This window comes from Drosophila subpulchrella, chromosome 2R, assembly GCF_014743375.2.
Source record: "Drosophila subpulchrella strain 33 F10 #4 breed RU33 chromosome 2R, RU_Dsub_v1.1 Primary Assembly, whole genome shotgun sequence".
NCBI lineage: Eukaryota > Metazoa > Arthropoda > Insecta > Diptera > Drosophilidae > Drosophila > Drosophila subpulchrella.
In genome coordinates this window covers 6984082-6997851 of record NC_050611.1, presented here as the reverse complement: position 1 = coordinate 6997851, position 13770 = coordinate 6984082, and the positions used below count along the sequence as shown (strand labels likewise).

The following is a 13770-nucleotide window of genomic DNA, read 5'->3' as shown; positions in this document are numbered from 1 at the left end:
CAAACAACTTTCTGTTATCACTAAAATAATCCTATTTTGTAATCCGAGTATTATCTAAACTTCTAAGAAGAAGGTATTATTTTCTAAGCGAAGTATAAAACGCTTGTACCTTATTTTACGCTAGGACATTTCTGTTCTTCGAAAACATCAAATACTTTATTCCCAAAACAATACCATGGTTTTTGGCCCAGTGTACTGACACAGCTACAGCTTCAGTCGAAGCCCGAGCCCGAGCCAAAGCCAAAGCTGTTCTGATGCTGATGTCTGGGCCGAAACAGAGGAGAGCAGAGCTCTGGGGCCTGTTTCGCTTGTAATTATAATATTCCAGCCAACCCAGAACTTGGCCCACGGCCACAAACAGGAAGATGAAGCGGCGTCATACGGAACTCTCGTTGTTGTTGTTGCTGCTGCTGTGCCACATGCAACACGACAACGACAACGGCAACAGCAGCAACAACAACGAAGACGGCAACGGCGACTCCGACAACGCCTGCAGACTTTGCGGATGACCTCGAGCGCCACAAATGCTGATTACGAGGCCGTCCCACCACCAACAGCAACAGCATTCAGACCCCCATCAGCAACGCCAAAAAAAGGAACACGGATATCCAAAAAGATCATAACGAATGGGGAAATACCCTGTGTCTTTTTAAGGTTGCAGATCTAAAAGAAGAGAATCCTGTTACAATCATACCTTTTTACTTTCAGAATGGATCCTTTTGAAATCATTTTTTTATATATTTGTAGGGTGTATATTTCATAACATTTCGAATAGATTATAACCAGATTATTTTTTGTTAATCAACCATATTAACAGTGTTGTATAAGATCGAAAGATTTTACATTCTATTAAAACTTACATCTTAACTCAAGCAAATATCAATTAATTTGAATTCTAAATACATTTTTAATATTATCCGTTACTGTTAATTTTACTGTTAATTTGTAGAAGTCTATTATAAAATATTAAAAACAGTTTCCACCATATAAAACTCACCTCAGAATATGCAAAATAAACTACTTTCCTCATTTGGGTAACCTTTTGATTGGCTAAGGGCTAGAACTCCCTGGCCAAGAGCGCAACAAAAGCCAAAAGTGGAGGTCGGCAACCTTTTCTCTTTTTAACCCGGCCGATTTGGGTGTGTGTTTGGCATTGGCTCTGGGGGTCAACGAGTGCGTGTGCCGGACACCGCTGCCCCGTCGCTGGAGCTGGCCCATTTACATAGCTTGAGGTATTTCAATTTATTTCATTGTGCTTTTCATATTATTGTATTTGCAATTTTGATTGCAGTTGCCATCGGGGCCGCGGGGAGTGGCGGGGTCAGGGGGCAAATGCAAAAATCCGTATAGAGGCATTTTAAACGCAGATTGACAGCCAATGGATGGCCACTTCGGCGAGCGATAACTTGATTATTTTTGCATTTAATATCGACAAAACGCACACAATCGCAGTGAGATTGACCTCAAGGCTCAAAAGATTTTTCTTATTATGAGAAATAATATTTTAGTCAAATATTTGATTTAAATACGATAACTTGGCATTAGGAAAATAAACATAAATAAGACAAAAGACAAGAAAACAACAAATGTCAGATCAAATGTTTGCCCCGTGGCCAGCTTTTGATTTTTATACTCAGCTGCACTCCATTATCAATTGCAAGGACATTGATATATGATGACTGTCGAAGCAAAAACAACAAAAAATAAGAATAACAGTTCGGAATTTATGTGGACATCGGAGAGAATAAAAGTCAGAAAATCACTGCACAAATTGCAGTGAAATGTACTTACAAATCCAGATACGAGTATCTTTATCTGCATCTGCTTGCTGACAAGTGCACGAGTCCAGTTCAATCAAGGGGAGATTTTAAGAGTTTTACTCGAAGGCCTCGTTATTCGGTTCTTTTTGGCTCTTTAATTACACTGGCCTGCAGGAAATGATGAAAAGGTTTTCGTCCCTCTGCGGGATTGCCATTTAACTTGCTTCTCATTGGCACTCATCCTCACCAGAGACTGAAATTGGAAACCTTCATTAGGCGCAGATGGAGCGGAACAAATGTGTCATGTTCAATTTGAGGAAATATCTTTCAACTGCCTTGATTTTGATTGCAGATTGTCCATGGCCAAAACAAGAAGCCGAAAGAACAATGCCAGAAACAATTGCCCAAAAATTCAGCAGACAGCATAAATATTGAAAATAAGAAATAAATACGTATGAGGTACTAAGAGAAATCGCAACCTTTTAAACAGTGGCGTTCTTCAAAAAAAAATTCCAATAAAAGGGATTAGTTTTATTTAAACTAAACAAATTGAAATTAATATGAACTCTTTTTAACTTAGCAATATTTGGGCATATATTTAAAATATTTTGTGCACCAAAAAATGTTTTCATTTATAATTAAGCATCCTGTATAAAAAAATAAACATGTCTTAATGCTTTCTGGCGGGTTATCTAAGGTCTTAAAACAATTATAAATCGGTCACCGCAATCACTCATCTTAAATTAATAATTGTAACACAAATATTTATTTAATTACATTACTTACATTTTAGTATCGAACTCATAAAAGGAAAGACCCTCTGTTTACATTTTAATAGTGCTTAAATTGTATGCTATAAGATGTTACGGGATCTTTGCCAACACACTAAAAATCTTTTAGTTAGTTTAGTTGAATGGTCCCAATTCATCGAATTGTAAATTTGACCAACGAACAAATACTCGTCTCCATTTTTAATAGTATAGGTGATAGGTAATTTGCAATTGCCTTTTAACCTAAGAATAAATAAATAAATACATTTTTAAAAGTGTTTAATATTGGTCATTTTTACCGATAACATTTTTTTGTTCTGAAGTTTATATTTTGAATATTTATTCATTTATGTATGAAAGGCTTATCATGGCATTACCATACATATTATTTTGGCCAATAAATAAATATCAATCTGCCATATTTTCTGTAAATCATTTGAAAGACTGGTATCATTTAGACCCCCTTAAAGTCCACGCCTCTGATGCACTCTGTTCCCATATGCAACCACTAATTTTTGAGCCTTACCAGCAGAGCACAGCACATGCAATTAAAAGAAATATGCAATTTTACTCGAATTTCTAGCAACATTTCCAACAATTTCTTTCACAACTTGTTTGGCTTTCACACACCAAACATATATGTGGATGTGCGTGTGTGGGCTCATTTCAATATGGACAATACAAGCATACAGGGCTCCCCATACGCCCACAAAAGCACACACCAATACCAATAAATCAGAATGCAAGAACTGACCAAATACAAGAAACGAAAAATGCATAACGAAAGCATAAATTGCCAACAATAAATAACCGAAAAAATTGTAAATAAAGTTGCAGCACAAATATTTCATAAACGAACAACCGAACAACCGAACGAATACGAATCCCAGCTTAGGGCTAAAGAGCAGATGCCAAAAAGCGAGGACCGGTAAGACACCAGGGCACCCAAACATCCAAGTATCCAAGTAGCCAGGCACTTGGGCAGCAGACAGCAGACACCAAATGCCAAACACCAGGCGAGGCCAAAAGTATTTACGGCCAACTTAACACACGACAGGATTGGCAGCGTGACACGACCTTAGCCCCGTTTATCGTGATGATTTGGCTATAAAGCTATCGAAGTGTATCCAACCGGACAGGCGTAAGCAGGGCTTATATTATATTATACGAGTATACACAAATTGGTTGGTAAAATTGACCAATGCAGATAGTTTGGTAACTATTTAATTTGTACTTTACCATTATAAATAGTTATCCTAACGTAACGCAAGACTATGCAACAATAACTTTACAAACTTTCTCCCCTGGGTTGTTTATAATTCCCAATTGGGTGTAGCGTCACAAACGCCTAAACTCGCAAGCAAAACTCTGAAAAGTAAAGACTTTACTTAAAACATACATTCTCTTATTTCTACTTCCACTCTAGCTGAAAGTCACTGTGCAAATTTTAAATTGCAGTTTGAAATTAACTTTTTATTTTGCTTATAAGTTACCATGCTACTATGACGTACCTATGAATTTAATTTAAAATGTATGTATATATTTGTTATGCGACTATATTTTATGGGTTGGATAATATTTAACTACAGTATATGGATTGGGTCCATTCTACCCTTTTTTATAGTTTCATAACTTTTTTTTATAGTAACCCGTACGTTTACGTATTAGGTAAGATTAACTATTTGATGGGTAAAATAGATGATGGGTACAAATCGATTCTTTTGTATGTAGGATGGTGCTTCATCGCCATACAAAGGTTTAAGTTCATCTATGCACTCTTGTCGTGTAATTAACGTCGATAGATCTGAAAAATGATCAAAAGCATGAAAATGTTCACGAGTTAAATCCATTTTTCTGCCGAGATAAGTTTTTGATTAATCATTAATTGTTATATGGTTGAGTTGAAAGATTCCAAACTTTTTTTGGGAAAAGGCCAATTGATCATAGTATGGCTATAAGTGACCTAGGTTAGAAACTTGTAAAGTAAACCTCGTTTGGTTTAATCTTAATATATTTAATATATCTTTTGATTAATAAACATATAAACAAATAAAAACATTTTCTTCCATAAGTTAAAGAGCGAGTCGAGTAGTTGAAAAAAAATCGTTGCCGAGTGAGTTGAGCAGATTATTCAAATTGGGACTTTTGGGACAATTAATCATCACACTTAAAATAATATAATGACAAACAATTGCAGCAATCGGAAGTTCTACTACCCTACATAATTAAATATAAAGCACTTTGAGCTTTAGATTTCCGTTCAGTCTTATTGTAAACATGAGGGTCTTCGCAGCGGGACTATTAGCAATATTAGCTTCTTTGTTTTTTGGGGAAAGCGAAGGATTAAGATCCTTGCTTACCCCTGAGTGTGGAAAAACTAGGCGTCCCTCGAGAGTTCGACGGGTTGTGGGGGGCCATGATGCTGACAGATTCGCGAATCCGTGGATGGTTATGGTGATCAGGGATAATGGGTTCTGTAGCGGTTCGCTCATTACCTCTCGTAAGTTGTTTAATTGACCATTTTCATTTCAGTTTTTATTAATTCTAGTTTTCGTCCTTGCAGTTTTTGTCTTGACCTCAGCGAGCTGTCTTTTCCGGTCGCCAAAGTACGTAAATGCGTTTAATTTTGCAAATAAAACTAAAATTTTTTTATTTTCAGAGAGGTTAGATTGGGCGAATACGACACAAATTGCACCAATGGGGATTGCTTATCCAGGCGCCTTGTCATTGGCATTGATAAGCAATTTGAACACCCTCAATACGATGTCAATCAAGGTACTAAAAATGACATTGCCTTACTTCGAATGGCCAGGGAGGTTGTGTATTCAGGTAATTAAATATTATAACCTGCGATGACCCCCAAAACTAAAACCCTATTTTACAGACTATATCAGGCCGATTTGTCTGGCTGTCGATATGGCCTTACCTAGACTTCCTCAAATTTTTACAGCCACTGGATGGGGCAGGACTAATATTAGCGAAACAAGCCATATTCTACAGACAACCACTTTAAATCTTCAAAATAGTGATCTTTGCAATGATATATTTTTCCAGAAACTTGATGCATCGCAATTATGTGTTGGTAGTGAGAAAAGCGACACATGTTTTGGGGATTCTGGGGGTCCTTTAACCGCCAGGATAAGATATAATATTGTACGGGAGGGAACCAGAAATAGGAAAACTACTCGTACTTTCCAGTTTGGCATTGTTAGCTTTGGATCTTCATCTTGCAATGGCCTCGGTATTTACACAAATGTAAATCACTATACAAACTGGATTGTCAACACTATTGCTAATGCAAATACTCCTCGCAGGGGATAAAGATGGATCGAGTCATGAATTTTTCAATCGCAGTCAAAAGCGAGTAAGTCACAGGCAGGTAATACGAATTTATTTTAAGAAATATTTAATGTGTTTTAATAACCATATCTATAACGACAAATGTACATGAGTGACTATCAAATTTAGTTATCGATTCATTTGAACCCATTTAGATTATACAAAACAAATTTTAGATAATCAAGAGCTTTCCAATTTATAAAAAAAATTGGTTGCGTATTGTTTACCGATGGCGTATTTATGTATAGCATTAAGATATGATATAAAAAGATATTAATGAGATACATGTGCGGATTCACGGGGCGGATATAGAGGATAGAACCCCCTTGGTGTTAAAAAATATATGTAATATGTATTTTATTCCAAATTTGTTATTTCTACTTATCAAATTTTTGTTATTTCTCCCCTTACAACCAAATTTTGGATCCACCAATGTTAAGATACCTTCAAATAAAAATATAATAGAATAACCAACACATAATGATGAAACCACATAAGCTGGTCTGTTTCGTTGATATACACAGTTCTTACAGTTCTGTAACTGATAAAAAAGTAATGAGGGGCAGGATGGTACCTTGTTAGAAATTTCCAATACGGAATTTATTGTTTTTATTTTATTAGAGGTGACTTATCCTCTTTGAAGGCTTAAGCGACTCACGCTCACATACCTGGCTCCCACACGCTCCCACACGCCCAGAAGGCCAACTGCATTTGGGCAGCAGCTCTTGGTCCTCCCAATAAAGGCGAAGGGGCGGGGGGCGTGGCGGCGGAGCGGCTCTCGTATCGAAAACCCAAAAAGTAAAAATGGCCCCCAGCGAATGTTGCAAGCAGCGCCAAAGATAAGCAGCCGACTGCGGCAACTTAACATTTTGGGTGCGAGGAGGTGATGCACGGGGCAGCCAGGGAGATGGGCAAACAAATTTCATACTTGGCCCAATGTTTAAACTCTTCAATTGGCTAAAAGCGTTTTTCTCTGTGTGCGCTATCTAAATGTGGCACGATTATTGTTATTATTGCTGTTGTTTCCACAACGCTCGCAGGCGTCCACGGCCAGTTAGTTGGCCTCACTATTTATTTGCATATATGCAGTTTGCGTTTGCCTTCCAAATCTAGAATTTATTAGCAATCGCAGTGCCGCAGCAGAAGGCCAATCTCCAGTCACAGTCGCAGTCGCAGTCGCAAGAGGTAACAGGTAAGTGAACTGCCAAGACCCTACAGTCATCCGCTTCTTATTACTCACAAATGGCACACGAGGCGAAGGCATCAGGACTTTTGTCAACGCGAATGCAATGCGGCAAAATGTTGCAAAATAAACGAAAATAAGGGAACAACTGAGGTAGCCTGAATCGGATTGAATGCAACTTGCGGATACTGTAAATCTCTCTCAAGGTATCCTTTGAATCTTACTAAAACTTTAAATTTATAAATGATATTACTGAAATCATCGCAATAATATTACTTTTTTCGTAAATGAATTTATGCTGTTTATAGAAGCACGAAACATTTTTTGTCATAAATATAAGACATTAATAAATTGATACCCCAATATTTAAAATCGCATATCATACAATTTATTCCTCATTCATTTAGTATTAAAATAATTTTGAAATATTGTAAAGGAATTTATTCGAGGTTCACAGAAACTAGATAATCTCCGATTGTGGGATTAAAAGTGACATTTTTTGTCATATACATACCTATAAAAGATATTATTGGATGATGTACATGTAATACAAAATATTTAAAACCGCATATGATACAAACAGTTTGGAATTTATTCATCATTTATATAGTATTAAAATGATTTTGAAATACTAGAAATAAATTTATTCGAGGTACGGAGAAACTTGGTAATCCCCGATTTTGGAATTAACATTAACATTGTTTTGTCATATAAGATACCCAATATTTAAAGCTGCATATGTTACAAACAGTTTGGAATTGTTTCATCATTCATATAGTATTGAAATGATTTTGAAATGTGGTAAAGATATTTATTCGACGAGCGGAGGAACTAGATAACCCCTGGTCCTAGCATACCCCTGACCCCTGACCGAAACTGATGGGTATGCGGGGAAAGAGAGAGACTTGGCGGTCATATAAGAACACCAAGAGGAGCAACAACAAAGGCGAGTACCGCTGGCGATGGAGAAATAAGAGCGGCGGCAACAACAACAAATTGGAATATGTGGCCGGCGGGCATAACGGTGTTCATAATAATGATGGCGTGGTCTCTGAAAAGAACCATGATGGAGGAGCAGCCGCAGCGGAATCGGCAGGAGCAGTGGGAGGATGGGGATGGGGATGAGGAGCAGGCCAGGAGACCACGACGAGGCCGAGGCAAGGACAACATGGCCGCAACATAATGAAAACGAAGGGAATTTTCAGTTCGCGAACTCGGCGTCAAGGATGCTGCGGAAGGGGAAACGGAGGTCCGGGGTTCGGGGATCGGGGACTGGAGAACGGGGGCAACGACGCACGAAACCGCACCAAATGCCCGCTGGCCATTGCAAGTTCTCAAGTGCTTCCGGCTGAGAGGTTGCCTACCCAGAACCGCAACGTGAACGAGGACAGTGGCGGCGAAGGGGTGCCACTGCCCCTAGCCCCCTTGTTCACCCCATCACCTTCCGGCTCACCCAGCCTTCTACACAGAACAAAAAAATGTTATGGAATTCGAATTAAACTCATTATATTTTATGAGCACTGCAAAATAATGCAAACTAAACTAAGGAAAACAAAAGTCCTTTAAAAACATTGTTATACTAACTGTATTTACATCTCTTAATCTTTCATTATATCTTATAAGAATGCGAATAATTTTTATTTTGTGACATGAAATTGGATTAAAATATTTGATTCATTGAATTTAGAAAAATATTATTTTATCGGAGAAGTAAGTATGTACTAAATTCAAAAATGAAATCGATCTTAACTTTATAAGTTTATAAATTCAAATGTATTCATAACAAGAATAAATATATTTCTATCAGTCTCTAAGAGTTTCTTTTATTTATTTATTGTACACTGTAGCCGAAAGTTCGGATATTAGAGTACAGAGGCAATCAGCCATAGTTGCTGGGACTTTCGGTCTTAATATCTTGATAATTACCTATAGGTACCTAATTATCTATTATAATACCTCTAATGTGAAACTTACTGATATTTTTATTAACCCTTTATTTGAAAATCTCCAGCATATGCTTAACTTTTTAAAATCAGTTAACCTAATTCAACTAATTTAAATTGCCAATCTTTTCTCCTTCAAATGTAAATACTATTTATTATTAAAATCTTTAAATAGTTATTTTTAGTTCACTTAATTAAAATGTATAAATTTTATTGAAATCTTCATATTATTGTTCTCTGTGCATCCTACCTACCAATATTGTCATGTGGTTTTCTTTGCCGATGCAGGGGGAAACTCCTGGTTGACTGCCACTAACCATTGAGCTTCATCAGCAGGCAGTGACGATGGTGACGGTGATGGTGATGCTGATGGTGATGATGACGAAGATGATGATGGTGGTGCTGGTGATGATGAGTATGACTGCGACGTCGACATCATGGGACGGAAATGAGTGAAGCGTGACATTTGGTGCTCCTGCGATGTCACGCTACGCTGCTCACCCTCACCCCCACCCCTTCTCCTTCCCCCTTCCAGCTGCACCTGCTCCTTCTTTATCCTTTCCTCATCCTCAGAGTCCTTTTCCTTCCAACACCCCCTCCACGATTCCACATGTGAGCCGCGGGCCAGGCAAAAGGAAACTCCTCGTATAACGCAAATTAAAAATCGCACTGCGACTGCAAGACATCCACATCCCGGTAATGGGAAACTAGCGTGTAAATATGTGAGCTGCTGAAGAAAAGTCCTTCTACCCACCGCGCGCCTAAGAGTATGCAGCACTCTTTTAATTAGCCCTTGCTATTGGACTTTAATGCGCCCTCTTTAAATAGTGCAAATAATGTGCCGAATGCCCAGCGGCAAGAGTTAGAATTCGACATCAAAACAAATGCATAACAAAAGGTGTAGCACACACATATCATGCATATTTTGGGGGAAAATTGCCTCCAACGCGCTGCTGTCCGCTTTTCCCTGACCCAAAATGAGGAAGGGGGAGAAGGGAAGGGGGGTGGGTTTGAATTTCCACCACCCCCTTTTCGGGGCGGCAATCAACCTTTGGCAGCGGCTCGCGTTTTTGCTTTGCCAGCGGCCAAATATCGATGTAAAGAATTAAAAACATAGGTACATGCGTACTGAGGGCGCTGGATTCTCCCCCGGGCGCAAAGGGCGGAAAGGGGGCGTGGCGGCCTAAGCTGGGCGAGCGGCAGATACAATAAAACATGCAAATATTCGCCCAAGGACATTGCAACAACAACAGTAACAACAACAGCAGACACAGTCAAAACAGAGAGCGCCAAAGAACGCAGCCCAAACATCAAACACACACGGAGAATGGAGAATGGTCCTTTTGGAGAATGGTCCTTTTGGAGAAGGTCCTTTGGTGGCGGCATGACCGCAGGTGTATACGTATACGCAATACACACACACACACACATGCGGATAGATATAGATATATGTGTAGATGTGCGGCAGATACCAAAGGGTATAAAGTTTATTTAGCTTTAGACGAAATTAAAGGCCTTTGTATATTAAGTAACCCACGTGGAAGGCATCCGTCCACATACATACATAAATGCAGTGCGATAACACACACACACACACACACATATCCTGGGAGTGTTGAAGTTGTACATAAAATATGCCGCTGGCCGTTCTAAACATACCAAAAATGAAATTTATACCAGAAAAGGGCGAAAAAATAAAGCATAAAAAAAAGGATTGCGAACCGAATTCGTTTCAAATGTTCATGTTCATTGCGTACCTCAAAAACGAGCTGTAAAGTTCTCATCCCCCTGGATTTTCGCAGTGTACGTGTAGGTGTGTGTGTATGGCGCTGGTTATGAAAATACTTCGCCCATATTTTGATTTCATCAGCAGGCTTTTGGCGGTAATAACTGGACACGAAGACAATCGGGGATCCCACATAAAGTAAATTTAAATGGCCAGGACTCGTAAAACAATACATTCCGATTGAGTGATGAATGAAAGCGATTGCAACCATTTTAAAATCCAATTGTTGTGTTTTATACTCCAAAATAACAGCTTTATAGTTGCCATATTTAACGTTAAGTATTGAAAACAATGCACATGAATTTCCATTTAACAACATTAAAAAAACCCATTTATCGCGTTTGAAAAGCATGATAAATATATTTCCAAATGCACTTAATCTCTCTTTAATAAAATCCGGTTTCCAAAATTTGTGCTAAATAAATAAAGCTTTTTTTTCTGATTGTTTGAATTGACGTTTATTGCTTTAATCTAAAAATATAACATTTGGCTAAAAAATATTCTTTTGTATAATATTAAAATACAAAATATTGATAACTTCTCTTAAAATAAACCAAATTAATCAATTTGCTGTTCGGTTTTTGAAATTTATTCTCATTCTTTGTGTTACAAGCGCAAACCAACAATCACAAGAATTCTGTGCTTTTTTTAGAATTATAATTATCTATACACAGCTAAAATGATTGAAATGCTGAATTACTTAAATTTTAAAAAATATTTATTTTATTGCCGAACTTTGCAAAATAATATATATCCTTAGGGTTGATATTAAAATATCACCATTTAAAATATATAACGTTTTAAGTGGATTGTTACCATTTTACTCAAATGGATTTCAAAGAAGTTAAGACTCATATCCCTAATTGACGTTTCTATTAACATTACAGTCTTAACTGACCAATTTCAATGATGGTCACCCATGTTAATCCGGGAAAGTATGAACTGGAAAATGCACGAATATTAAATGCCTGAAAACGTACTGCATTTGAGATGGCCAGCCTTCGGCATGATTATTAACTTTGGGCTGCATTTACATTTTGACAATTGCAGTCGCAATCAGGCGGGCAGGCCATGGATATTGATGCATGCGTCAGGGTTTCGGGCCCAGTTTCCGACTCCGATGCAACTGCAATACGTGGGATACGGGTATTCGGGGATGGGGATGTGACACTGCAGCAGCTGCAAGGGCATAAAAACTGATGACTTGTGCCGCTGTCTGATCCGTAACGGTAACCGTAACCATTACATCCACGTCCCAATGGTACAATTTCATCTTTTTTTTTATATATTTTACTGCTCGCTTTTGTCACATATAAAAATGCATGAATTGCGGCAAACTGGCGAGCGAAAAGGCCAACGTTGTAAAACATATACATATCTGAATATATACATATATATTGTATATTTAAATGCCGTTACACTGATTGACAAAAGCCATATCGGCGGGGGCTCAATAAAAAGCGAAAAGGTGGGGTGCCAGCAGGGCGTATGAGTAATGTAACCGAAACACAATGCAATTGCCAATAAAGAGTCCTGGCAGAAAAACTTGATTGCAATTTTGTTTTTCATGACGCATATTCATGGAATGGCTCAAAACTACGGGAATGCGATATATGTAAAAAAAAGAGAAGAGAAATATTTTCGTGCCATCGTCGTGAAAAACCTCTTTAAGCCGAAACACCCGTGTGCATTAATCTAATCAAAAATGCTGAATGCAAATAAAACTTAGAAAGTGCAAAACTATTTTTTCGCTGTACGAAAAACGTTTCGCTTTGGCAAACGGCTTCAATATTTAATGCAATTGTTATAGAAATTTATTTTGATTTTATTACAGCGCTCATGAATAATTGCCACACCTGGAGAGCCCAATGCATCCAGATTTCTGAGTCTGAGCATGCATATGGAAAGCCTTTTTCGCTTCACGCTCGCCGATTGCATTTATAAAACCGTTTGTCCGCGATTTGCATATTTTTAGGCACCATCCCATTTTCACAAAGCATCGCTATTAAAGCCGGTGTTTAAGCATGTATGTATAAATATTGGTTGGGGGTGATATAGCCGGAACCCCGGCTGAACAGGATATTCTATATAATTTTGTAGTCTCACATTTTGCGGAGCTAATCTGCATTTAAATGGAATTTTTAATTATTTTCCTGGCCGCATCCTTTGACAATCACAGCGGGACAACGGCGCTCGAGGCGGCAGCGAGGACACCCGCCAGTCCCGCCGCCACGCCCACCGACCCCTGACCCCCCGACCCCCGTAACACCAAGCCCCGCCCCCCATTCGCGGTCGACAAAATGCAGTTCGAATTTAAATAAAACTTAACAAGCTTGCCGCACACACAAAGGCAGGTTAGTGCCCCCGCCCAATACATATATATACATATAACTCAATGCCAGTGCATTTTAGATTGCCAATCAAAATGTGGAGCAAAATATATCAGGTGTTGATTTAGAGGGGCGGTACTGGGGCCGGAAAATCGGTTCCGCCGGTTCCGCAGTGCCCAACAATTTCGCCATCATCGGCTAAGCAAATAAGAATATTAATGGTTTTTTCCAGCCATTGCACAATATTTTGCACCCACCCATGCATAATACACCTGAGCGGGTTTTTCGATTAGGCGCCCACAGTCCGCCCACTTTTCATCGCCATTCCAATGCCCTCTGATATTATAGTGCCTGGTTATACATATATGCTGTGCATAAAATTAAAATTGGCGACATTTTACAAATTGCATTTTCGCATTTATGCCAATGAAAAATTGTAATTAACATGTTAATTAATAGTTGGCCGCGGGCCTGGTTTGTTTTATTAAACATGAAAAATCCGCTGCATAATTTTAGGCTCGCCAATGAATATAAATATGTATGTTTGTCGCTTCGCTTGTCGTTCAATGAAAACAAAATCACTTTATGAGCCTGCTATTTTAATATTAATTAGTTTTGGCTGCCTGCCAAAAAGAAAACAAGTAAACATCAGAATTTTA

At 38.4% G+C, this 13770-nt stretch overlaps 1 protein-coding gene across 1 annotated transcript; it reads left to right on the top strand.

The window, feature by feature from the left end:
* Nucleotides 1–4807: 4807 nt before the first annotated feature.
* LOC119551426 (CLIP domain-containing serine protease B15-like) lies at nucleotides 4808–5859 on the top strand. The gene is made up of 4 exons (XM_037860769.1): nucleotides 4808–5030; nucleotides 5094–5136; nucleotides 5190–5359; nucleotides 5415–5859. Exons 1-4 carry the CDS (start codon nucleotides 4808–4810, stop codon nucleotides 5849–5851), a joined length of 873 nt encoding a protein of 290 aa, XP_037716697.1. The 3' UTR covers nucleotides 5852–5859.
* Nucleotides 5860–13770: the final 7911 nt, after the last annotated feature.